Source organism: Mycetomoellerius zeteki, unplaced genomic scaffold, assembly GCF_001594055.1.
Source record: "Mycetomoellerius zeteki isolate Tzet28-1 unplaced genomic scaffold, Tzet1.0 scaffold114, whole genome shotgun sequence".
Lineage (NCBI taxonomy): Eukaryota > Metazoa > Arthropoda > Insecta > Hymenoptera > Formicidae > Mycetomoellerius > Mycetomoellerius zeteki.
In genome coordinates, this window is record NW_017256062.1 from 598,408 (window position 1) to 611,283 (window position 12,876).

Consider the following 12,876-nt stretch of genomic DNA (forward strand, 5'->3'; position numbering starts at 1 on the left):
CCTAATCTAGATAATCCAGATACTTACCGATCGGCGATATCTCCGCGATGCTGGCCGTGTATATGTCATGCGGAAACATGGGCGCGTTGTTGTTAACGTCGCGGACGGTGATGTTGACGAGTGCGGAGTCGACGAATATACCGTCGCTCGCCTGTATGGTTAAACCGATCCAATCGTGGGTGGCGTTGGTCATGTCAACCGGGCTCTTGATGGTGATCTCGCCAGTATCCGGATCGACGGCGAACAAGCCGAGTTCGTTACCGCCCACCAGAGCATACGTGATCTTGGACGTCTTGTCCTTGTCACGCGCCTGCACCTTCAGCTCGGGTTCGAATTTCTCTGCACCTTCATCCACTACCGCACGATACTTGTCCTGTAGAAAGCGCGGTGGACTATCGTTCGCATCTACCAGACTGATGCGCAACGAAACGCTCGTTGTCTGTCCTTCCCCATTGTCGTCTGTCGCCTAAAAAAATATGTTTATTGAATCTTTGCTCAATTACAAAATTTCTACGTTTAGTTTTTGCTCGTTAATTTATAAAATCTTCTATAATAAATACGTCGAAACGTTAAAAAATATATATTCTAGATCAGGCCTGTTCTAAATGAACGGAAGTTCCTGTTTTAGAGAATAAATTTGACCGAATCATAAACTTCGATCAGTTAGAACTATATAGATATTATTTCCGTTTTTCAAATATGATAATATTATCAGGCTTATTAATATCGTGATTATGAGGGTTACTTTGTAAGTGAGAAAGTACTCCGTCTGTTGCTCGTAATCCAGACAGGGCGAAGTGCCGGGCGTCGGGCAAGGTGCGACGGTGATGGTGCCGGTTTTCTTGTCGATCGCAAAGTGTTCCGCGCCCTGGCCAAGTAATTGGTAGACTATGCCAGCGGTACCGAAGCTGCGGAACAGAGAATTGCAACGTAAATGAAGGGTGAACGTGCTTTGATGTCTCACGGTACAAAGCGCGAGCTTAACGAGCCCTTACCGCCCGCTGTCGCGATCCTTCGCCGTAATCGTTATAATTGGGCTCCCTGGGGCCGCCGTCTCGGACACTGTAGCTGTATACGTGGGGCTCCCGAAGGAAGGAGCATTGTCGTTTGCATCCGTGATGGAGATCGTTACCGTGGCCGTAGACGAGAGTTTCGGATTCGTGTGGACTTCCTCGGCAATGACCTGATAACGATAATCACCACATCGCACGTCTATTTTTTGCGTATCATTATCGGCTTATATAATTAATTGCTTCGGAAAGAGAAAGAGAAACGTGATTGATATCTTTCTGATTATTGTATTAAATTGTAAATAAATATGAAACAATTAATTAATTAATTATTAACAATCAAGTGAATTTTACTTTCACGTACCAGATTACGTTACATTTTATGTTTTATATTAATACTTATTATACTATTAATATTTATTTTACATCACTTCACTGAAAAAAGAGTTTAGTTGCATTAATTGAAATTCTGATTGAAAATCAGGACAAATCAGAAGATTCTGATTGAATCTATTATAATTTTAGTCGAGATAATTAGAATTCTGATTGATATGATCAGAATCTTCCGATTCGTTCATTTTCAACCAGAAATTTTTCTCAGTATGAAGAAAAAATTATTCTCCTTTTGAAGGAGTTATTGATTTAATTTATTCTAAAATTAATTGAAAAAGGCGAGAGAGGTAAATACCTTCAACTGACTTACCAGGATAATGAATTTTCGTTGATTAGGGTTTTCGTAATCGAGCGAGCCGTTCGTAACGCGGATGTTCACAGACGTGCTGCCAGTCGCCAAGACGGGTTCCACGGTGAACGCACCCGTTATATCCTCCAGTCGCAAGGAGAACACGGAGTTTAAACCCTTAAAGTGAAAATGCCACGAGCTTAGTCCCATTCGCGAGATGTGTGCGGGATAGGATCTCCCGCGATCGAAAGAGCAAGGTTTATACTCGCGGAACAACAGATTAATCTGCGTTCAACAGAAAAAGCAGCTTTGCAACTGTTGTAAAATCCTTTAATATGTGATTGGTCTTTCCCTTACAAAGGAACGTTCCAAATTGTAAAGTGATACAAAACACTAACGTTATCGAAAGATTACGCGTTTGAAATAGTTTCAGATCTTGAGATCTAGATCAAATCTTGAGATCCTATGGATTCTGTATCCGACTTGGGCCGAAACGGTTTGGCTATTTTAACTTACAACTGAACTACACGAAATAAATTCTAGTTTTAATGAAACTTTGTATATATATATATATATATATGTTACATAAAAAGATGAATTTAGAAAATGTCCGTTGTAGCGGAAAAACGGTTTGAATGGGTGAAATCACTCCTTATGTGATAAAGCGATTTTTAGAGAGAGTTTTTTCCGTTATATCTCGAAAATTATTCGAGATATAAAAAAATATTTTATACGAAAGGTTTACAATAAAATTACCTCTATTTATTTACGTCAATAATATTTGTAATAAACAATTTTTTAATAAAAAAAATTTTTTTCTTATCGTAAAAGTTTTGTATAAAACATTTTTTGATATCTCGAAGTTTTTAAGATACAACGAAAAAAGCTAAAATCCGCGTTAGCTATATAAGGGGTGATTTCATGCCTTCAAACCGTTTTTTCGCCGCAACTAATATTTTCTAAATTCATCCTTTCATAAGGAACCTATATATATATATATATATATACAAAGTTTCATTAAAATCAAAGTTTAATACTTCGTGGAATTCCCTTATTAGATCCAAAATATCTCGAGAACAATGCATGTTTAAAAAAAAATGTTTTAAATAAAAGTTGTAAGATTTGAAGAGACCCTTAGAAGAGCTATACTTTGATTTTGAGCTCAGGACTCACTTTGGACTCAATGAGAAAAAAATCAACCTGATTATATGTATATTTATGATAAGGTAAGTTCATCTGATGACTCTCTTCAAACATACCTTACAATTTTTATTTGAAAAAATTTTTTTTAAATGTTCTCGAAATATAAATTAAGATGGCCAAACATGTTTCAGCCCAAACCAGATACAGAATCCTAAGATTCGACCATCTAAAATACCTATTTCAAACATGATCTTTCGACTGGTAACGTTAGCTTTTTGATATCATTTTTGCAATTTAGAATGTTCCTTTATTAGTTCCTCCTTTCTGCTAAATGCAACCAATGAAAATACGTTTAGTAGCATCCAACGATCAATACGACTGCGATAAAATAATAATTATATTTGATTGAAGCTTTATAATGCATCATGAATTATTTATCCTTGCCGTTCCATTTTGCACTGCCATTAATGTGGGGGCATTTAATAACCGAGTTGTACACGCCCGACGCCTTTCCGACTGTTCGCTATTGTTACGTGAGAGCATACGGGAGCTTTACAAAAAGCCGAATACATTAATGTAAATGCTATGTACATTAACAAAGGCATTTATCGCCGGATTAACCCTTGATTTTTTCGATGACAGCGGTATTCACCGGATTATTGGCTGCGCTCGGATGCGGGATGCTGCGGGCTCCAGTCCCATTTTCATCCCGAGAATTGTGTGTGTGTGTGAGAGAGAGAGAGAGAGAGAAAGAGAGAAAGAGAGAGAGAGAGCGCACGGAAAAATGCTCTGCATTTAGGATCGAGCGCGTACGACAGGTACATCTATGGCAAGCCTATCCAACTTCAGCTTCAAAACTGAAACGCAAGGCTGTCGATGCAAAAAAATTCAATACGGTGAGATTTTTTGCATTGATAACCTTGCAATTCGGAACCAGAGTTAAAGTTGAACGGATTTGATTTACGGTAATGAATTGGTCCTGTGCTCACCACATCCGGATCTTTCACAGTCATGTCCAGATGCGGCAATGGCGTGCCGTCCTGCACGTTCTCCGGGATCTCGATGTTATACTCGCGTCGATTAAACGTGGGCGGCTCGTCATTGACATCCTTAATCGTCACGGTCGCCTCGGCCGTCGATACCGTCAATTTGTCGTTCCCGGGTATACCGTCGATCAGTTCGCGGGCCTTCACAATTAGCGTGAGCACGCCCGTTGAGTTCTCCAGCGCCTCTCTGTCCAGCGGCTTTGCCGTTCTCAGCTCGCCCGTGTCGTCGTCCAGCAGGAAGTAATCGAATGGATCTGTGAGAAAGACAGACGTTCGACATTCGTGACGTAAAAGTCTTTTATTGTCGTACGTGAAAGCTCGTGTCGCCATAATTAATTCTGTAATCTCATCGAATCGTTTTACCCGAAATGATGACTCTTACGAAATTCTATGTTTCGTGTATCTGTTGAAGTTTTCTACCAATGAAAACTAGAGCTGTTATACTGGATACTATTACACTAAATACAAATAGATTCGTAAGGTCTAATCATAAGGTAACTGTATCCAATATGATCCTCTCACTGTTTGTAGTTTCATCAGGTAGTTTCACAATTCGACAAATAACACCATCTTACAGGCTGTCGATGTGACTTTTGTTAATTGCTCAGTTAATTGCTTAATTTGTCCATCTGTCATCAGTGAAGCCAAATGCAGAATGTCGTGATCATGATCTATTATTTCAAAGGTAAATTATTGCTTTTTATAACTATCAAGTGATGGTTATTAATTTCCGCAGTTTATATTATTGTAATTTTTTATTTACGACACCGTATTTAGTACCGTTTATATGTTCGTTACGTTTTGTTTATAACTAAAGAGAAGAAAGCTCTTTGTAAGATAGAATCAATATGGTCAATTTAGACATACTGACAATAAGTGTGTACATATCGATTGTAATGCTTTTTTTTTGGTACTTTTAGTATTTCAGACCATGGATTTTAACTCACCTGTTAAACATCGAAAAGGTAAGTAGATAAGTAGGTAAGTCAATTATTTAGAAAATGATTTTTTGTGCTTTTTACATGTCAATAAATATATCATACGTTAAAAAAGTTATAAAATTATAAGAGTAACGTTAAATCCATTTTTCATTTCTCTAACACTTTTTTTTATAAAAAAAGAGGTAAACATATACTTAAGTCATATTGAGTACATGTGTACTCAATACGACCTAAATATCACTTTTTTTTTAAATCTTCAGGGCACCTAAGTAAATATTTGAAAATGCCCCATATTTTAAATTAATGTTTAAAAATGTTTTCTCTTAAAAATCTGAGCATCAATTTTCAATTTTGGACTCAGCAAAAAATTATAAAAAAGCACAAAGCTTAGATAAGCCATATTAGGTGCGGTTGTCTTATATTTGCCTAACATCTAAATTGTTTTTATATTATAATAAATTATCTTTGCTTAATTCACGTATATGCAGTTAAATCGACCCTAGTTCGACTTTAACTCGGATGGGAATACGAATTTGCATTTGTATGATTTAAATAGAAAAGAGAAAGAAAATTAAACACTCACTAGTGACTAATTCGTAGATCATCTTCCGCGGCATGCCTCTATCGCCATCTCGGGCTTTTACGGTCATCACGAGGGTCCCGATAGGATCGTCCTCACGTACCACGCCTGTTAAGGAATCCAAGAATTCCGGCGGACTGTTCTGAATGTCCGCCACCTTGATCTCGACGCCGGTGGTACCATTGTTCAGGCCATCCTGTAGATAAAATTCGTACGATCAAGTTGATTGCGATTCTTTTTGAAGGTTTCAGACACGCAACTCAATCCGACACCGCATTCGCAACGTACAATCCAAATCTCCGTATTCTTAACTCTTAGTACACACGATTGGATTATTCGTGTCCTGCACATTTCATTTTTTCGAAAAACTACGAGCAACAAATAATTAGTTATATACTAGTTATATATACTAGTTAAATATTAGTTATATATTAGTTATAACTTTTTTAAATACACAACTTCATAAATACTTTCTAAAGATGTTAAAGTATATGCAAAATCACTTAACAATTTTTATATATTTGTTAAAGTAATAAAAGTTAATCTGGGACACGATCCGTCCATTCCGAGATCGGAACGTTCAAAGGCAACAAAATCGGCGGCTTGCACAATTATTTGTATTAATAATTAATATTTGCGCGTTCTAATGAGGAAAAAGTAAATCCTTCGAAATAAAAAGGTATAAAATTTTTAACTAGACTTTTATCGCGATGGTTTATTTCGCAGAGTCGTTACAGTTGTAATTTACGCGTCCGTTCGTTTCGCCGTTGTAATTATGCGCACTATCGCGAACGAGACAGTCTTCTTGCATAGTAAAACGGACGGCACTTCGGTCGCTTCCGGAGAGAACGCGTAATTAAAATCAATCTCCGCAGCTCTCATATAGAAAGAGCTCGTTCGCTTTTCGCCGTTCACGAGCACACCAAGTGTCGCAACTAACCGCAATTATCTCTTTATCTCGCACACGTGAACGCGCGAGGATGACGTTCCGCGTTAAAGCGCGCACGACGTTGATTAATTAATCCTCCACGTCCCTCGAGAATCTCCAATTATTGAGAGAAAAATCCGACAACGTCTGCGATTTAGCTGTAAGAACATTTTGGTGATTTTCGATTCGACCAGTTTTTAATTCCAGACTGCCATTTATCGCGGGGGTTGAATGGCCGGGAAAATCTGTTCTCCAAGATCGTAATACGTATATAATACTTCTTATTTGGATTACAAGCACGGTTGCCATCTCTCCGGTTTTCGACTGGAGACTTTAGGTTTTTTATCAAATCTCCGATACATGGAAAAAATCTCCGTTTAATCGCTCAAAATTTCATTTTATTTTTTAGTTTTTTTTTAATGTACGTGTTGATTTTCCTCCATTTTGGAAATATGTTTTCGGCAGGAAGCCGGAAAACTTTCAAATATGAAAGTTTCAATTTCAGCAATTTGAATGTTACACTGAGAGAAAAGTGTTTGGTATTTATGACTATTACAATTACATGGTAAAATAATTATAATCAGAGGAGATCCTATGGTAGGTTTATGGTTATAATGTTGGTAATAATAACCATGATAATTCTCTCAAACAAAAAATTGTGCTATAAATTGTGGTAATTTCAAATATTAATATGGTAAAAAAATATCAAAAGAGTAAATAAAATAGACATTTTATTTATTTAGTAAATGCAATCACAATTATAGTAAATATAAATATTTTTTTCTTACTATTTATATGATAGTAATACGTAACAAAATATATTAAGAAAAAATAAAAATTTTCAAACAGTGTATGCGACTATTATTAATAGCACAATTAACTATATTTGTACGGTTAAAACAACTATAAATATATACTCTAAAATCTTTGAAGTGAAATTCTAAAGAATGACAATTGAACCAACATTGTAAAAAAAAGTGGCTTAATTGTCAATTTTTAAGAGTGAGATTTCACTCCAAAGATTTTAGAGTGTAGTAGCTCCAAAAAATAACCTACAAATTATAGTAACTGCAACCATTTTTTTTCTCTCAGTGCTGTTATATCTTCGATATGATAATAGATCTCCAGCAAAAGAGCCGCGATCTCCAATAGAAAATCTCCACTAGTTGAAAAATGGTAATCGTAATTACAAGGTATGTTCGGTAAATATTGCATAAGGATATTAAATTCAAACAGAAAATATAAGAAGAGACTCTTTGTCTGCTGTTCAGTCGCTACAATCGTCGACGATTCACACATATTTTTTTTCCTTTTATTATTTCCCTATGTATCTGATGCAAAGATTGCGGTGCGACGCGTCGACGAGAGACGAGACTCGCATTTAACGCTAAATGTGCGATGAGAAAACGTGCCATTACATTGCTCGTGCGCTTTCGTACGGCGAGCAAATATTTACTGTTTTTCTTCAATTTCGCGTTATATTCCTCAGATATTGCGGCGAAAAGAAAATACCGTAGAATCGATGTACGGGTGGGAAAACCGCATCGATCATATGAACACGTTCGCAATGTAAAATCTAAATGAGCTCAATGTTTGCCGCTTTGCGGCGCGGGATACGTTTTCGCGCATGAAAACGCATAGTAAATCCTGATCGCTTTTTTTTTAGTTGGTACGGAAAGTCGGCGAGCTTAGACTTTTTCTACGTATGTTTACGATGTATTTTAATGCATCGGAACGACGTCGATGGGAATCAAAGGGTAACCGAGGTAACCGAAGTTTCCGATTTCCAAATATCAGGTCCATCGCCTTTTATCTGTAAATCCTTTGAAGTCACGTAAATTCGATAGTGTTTTTCACGCTCGCCGAGAGCTCACGGAGTTCATTTTAAATAATACGAAGGCCTTTCTCCGTGGAAGAAAGCACTTCGATCCAACCGGCTTTAGAGCTCGTGCTGCATAAGTACGGAAGAAAGGAATTCAGATTAAAAGAGAGTTACGTTTAATATGTAACAGATACAATTTATCAAAGTGAGACTATTGCAGCGCGAACAAAGCTAGAGATACAGAAATGTTGTTTAAACGTCGTCATAGACGTAATTATCGAGAAACGTTCAACCGTTAATTAACGCTGCCGCGAGAATCGCTCGTTTCGCCTCTGAACGGGATGGTTGGTGTTTAAGCCAAACTGGCCGACAACAGATACATGCAAGTCCGACGCACGTCCGGTACGTCATTCTCGCGTCCTCGTTAGTTCGCAAATTCGCTCGTATCCCGAATTCTCCCGCAATCTCGGTGTTACGGTTGCACATCCTGCAGGACCGTGCAAAGGGGAGGGCACAACATGCATTAGCACTAGCCCCCCCCCCTCCAGTGCTAAGAAACCCCAAAGTTTTACTTGTTGCAATAATTTAAAAGGAAAAATAAAAAGTTTACTTTGTTGTTTTCTTAATTATTAAAATATTTAATGTATTTAAATTTCTCATATCTTATTGATTTAATTTATATCCCTTACATTGGCCGAAAGAACATGGCACTCATATGTGATTACTAACTCGATTTCTCTCCTTATTTATTCTTTTTGTTCTGAGAACATCCATGTGCATATTGCCTGTAAAACTTTGCAATTAAATCTTATTGTAAGCCTTGCAATCCGTCGAATATTTGTTGCTTAACTTGCCTGTATATTAACGTCACTTAAATATATCACAGAAGAAATAGATTGAATGGTTCAACAAAGCTATAGCGAGTTTAATATCTAATTAAGAAGATTTGATGGATTCAACAAAGAAATTATATTTGTAAGCAATTATCTTAAGAAAATTACTAACGTAACAATAGAAAATTATCTTTGCTGTATTAATAAATTTGTGCTGTACTATTATAACAACGATGATTGCCTGCAATCATGTTGCTAATTTTATTCAGTTGTACTTTGCTGCTGTAACATAGAAAACTGGCTGTCCGTACATTACGGATTTACTGAATCAGTAAAGTTTTCAGTTGTTTTAACAAATCTTTTTCTCCTTGATTTATTTTATATCTATTGTTTCTATCTAAATTAATTTCTATTTAATTTAATTTGCACATGCAAATAATATTCATTTACATTTCACTTATAATTCATAAAAGTAGAAAATAATTTAAATTTAATCAAATCTTTATGTGTAAAATTTAATGTGAAATTATAAATCGGTGATGCAATTTTTTACCTAATCTGGCTTTTATTTATCTATTTAGCTTTCTATAACAGAGGTACACAATTGGTGGTTCGTGATCCGTTATAATTTTAATTATTATATATTGTCTTGTTATTATATTATATTTTCTAGACTCTTCAAAACTTTTTTAATTTTATAAATTTTAGGAACTTTTTTAATTTTATAAATTTTACGAACAAGTAGGAACCTATCTTTACTTTGCACTGGGGCCCCAAAAACCCTTTGCACGACTCTGATATCTCGGAAGGGTTTATCCGATGTTTGCGAGAAACGGACCGGTATTTGGCTTTCCTTCGCGGTGCGCATAATTAGAATCAATCCACGAATTGAGGGAGAGTTGTGGGAAGAGAGGAGAGGGGGAGGGGAGAGAGAGAGAGAGAGAGAGAGAGAGAGAGAGAGAGAGAGAGAGATACTCACGCTTGCTCGGAGCAATAGCTGATAGAAAGGCCTCTCCCGGTAATCGAGGGGCTGCCGCAATACCAGGGCACCCACATACGTGTTCTGGCTCCTCTCGACGTTGACGATGCCGAACTTCTCACAGGCATCCAGAAACTGCAACAAAAGTTGGTCGCCATCGTGAGGATGAGTTACCGTGATAAGGTTGATCGTATTCGTGATTTTAATGACGCGCGGAACCGCGCGGCGCGGGATACCTCGGCAAGTATTTGCAACTTTTATAGCGTTAATTAATCGATTTATCACATTGAACATTCATTTAAGTTGGGACGTCTTATTATTTCGTTGGACCTCTTATGAAAAGCTCTACACGAATGTTTTATCAAATTCACGCAAGGCTTTTTTAACTGGTATGCACACTGGTGTGCCGCAAAGAGTCTCCAAGTGTGCCGCAAAAATTTTAGAGAAGATAAAAAGAAGAAAAAATATTTAAGTATGTAAGTAAAAAAATAAGTGAGACACGAAGTAAAAAAGTCTCTTAAAAATTGTAAAAAAATTACTTACATTATATTGTGTTTAAATTGTATTGAATTTTCACTCTGATTTTAATTATAAAACGATATTGCTTCCATAAAATCACTTCTCTAGAAGTTATTTTAAAATGAAAATATTAAAATAAAAAATCCAATAAAAAGGAATCAAAAAGCCGATAAGAGCCTATGCGGTTATTGATGAGCAAATTTCATTTATTCATCTAAATTAATCCGCTAGACGTTTCAACCGACATTTTCGGTCCTTCTCAATGCAAAAAATATAGGTATAATTAACTAATAACGCATATTATAAATTGTGAACTATAGTTGTATAAAATATACAGAATAAATGAGTCATCTTGTCACGAATTAAAAACTAATACCAAAGGTCGGTCATCTTGTTACCGCAATGGTGCGAGAAATTAAAAAGGTTCAAGCCGAGGGGTTGATCACTAAGGTAATTTTTGTATACAAGGGTTAGATAATTCAGCGGCAATCTAAACGAAATTATGGGTAATCCAAGGTAATTTTTGGTAAATCTAACACCGAGAGAAAAGATTTTGTTAATTTAACAAGCGCGCGCGCGCCATGAGTACCTTTAACAAGTAATTTGTAAATATGTGACAACAAATTGGTTTGTTGTGATTGCTACTAGTCTATTATACCAATCAATTATTAGTAACAGAAGCAAACTATATAGAATACAATGATGGATAAGATACTTTTAAAGAAATTGAAGGAATACAAAATTATTGGCACAATTTTCATGGCGTGCAAGGCTCTTCAAAATAAATAAAAAATATTAATACGAATCCCGAAATTTTACCGCAAAAAAAAAATAAAAATCCATTATCATCCGTGTGCATCGAGAGAGAAAAAGAATGAGAAATATCTGATAGATTAATTAAAAGTAATTCGTATCAAACAAAATTAGATCATCAAAAATAATCAACGCAAATGAGCGTGTCTCTAATTTATAATAAATTTCAAACAAATCTCATATTTACTCCAAGTGGTTCAGTCAGCTATCGATTCTGCGGATCGTTAATGGAAAATTTCGCCGTTGATTCTGGTTTTGCGGATGATTCGCGCACTGGTATCCTGAACACTCTAAACATTAGTTACGCTTAATGACTGAACGCAATCACACCATTCGGCCAGCGTTATATGCACGCATATAACGAAAAACGGGGGAGGCATTAAAGTTTGTCGCCGTAAAGCCAGGCCATTAGTTAAAAGGTTTTACGGTTTTATTGGTCGCGCCTAACGGCTCCGACCGGGAATTTATCGAGCGGATATGACATAGGGGGTGGTGCGTTATACGTACTAATATTCCGCCGCGCGCGTCTTTCCTGAGAGGAAGGGATGCAAGATAGAGAGCCGGTGCGAAGAGAGAAAGGGGATGAAACCAGGAGGCTGCAGGTAGATAATTTTAACGGGTCGTGAGATGATATACGAATTGAATCTCTCTTTTTTCCCCTTGTGAAAAAAAGCGCCTATGCGAAAGCGATACGTTGCGCTGTTTTTCCCGTCGACCGAATTTTCGGGGTGTTTCTTCGTGCCACTTTGTAAAATAAACGACGCGTATCGCATTACCGATTGCACGTTATATGATGGGAGCCTAAGCAGAAAGCGGTTTTCAGCAGCAATTTTCCACGGTAACATGTTATAACTTTCTGTAAATACGATCCACGCACGTGACTTAAATTTTATAGACTTGTGCGATGTGCGATAAAACAAAAACCTTATTACAAGGCGTATTACTATCGGGCGCTTTATCTGAATTGAGTTTGTACTAAATAAAAATATACAAAAAAGACAACATTTTCAGATATCTGTGTAAGATAGGTTGCTGACGATACTTCCTCTCCGTTTCAAATCGACAGATTAAAATGTAATGTAGCTTTATTTTAAAGGCAACATATCTTCTGCTTAATTCTCGACCTTCACAGTCATAGAAAAATGTCCGAATCCAATGCTATTACTCTTCGATTTACCATAGAATAGGATCGATATAGAAACAATCATATTTATTGTTGAAAAGAGAATATATTATTCTTAAATGAAAAAAAATCTTAAATCTAGAATAAAAATGATCAAGCACGGTTTCGCGCCAAATGCTATAGCGCCAGCATTATGCAATTTATATAATATCGGGTAAAGATTTATATTTTTGAGGCTTTTACGAGTGTTTTCTTCAAAAGTGCTAAAAGGTTTGCGGGTTATCGCCGTGTCGTGATCCATTGCTAATGCTTTTAGCAATGGATCACAACACGGCGATAATCCGCAAACCCCTTAAAGTAAAGATTTAATCTAAATGTAAGAATATATAAACTCAAATTTATATGTTCTGTTTCAAGACCAATCTCTCTCTCTCTCTCTCTCTCTCTCTCTCTCTCT

General features: G+C 36.5%; 1 protein-coding gene across 1 annotated transcript in view; it reads right to left on the reverse strand.

Moving 5' to 3' along the window:
• Cad87A (cadherin 87A) overlaps positions 1 to 12,876 on the reverse strand; it is a 266,762-nt gene that overhangs the window by 8,033 nt on the left and 245,853 nt on the right. Inside the window, 7 exon segments of the mRNA XM_018457631.1 lie at positions 28 to 466; positions 746 to 908; positions 996 to 1,183; positions 1,714 to 1,869; positions 3,825 to 4,135; positions 5,406 to 5,598; positions 9,965 to 10,099. Of these exon segments, the coding sequence (XP_018313133.1) occupies positions 28 to 466; positions 746 to 908; positions 996 to 1,183; positions 1,714 to 1,869; positions 3,825 to 4,135; positions 5,406 to 5,598; positions 9,965 to 10,099 (1,585 nt within the window).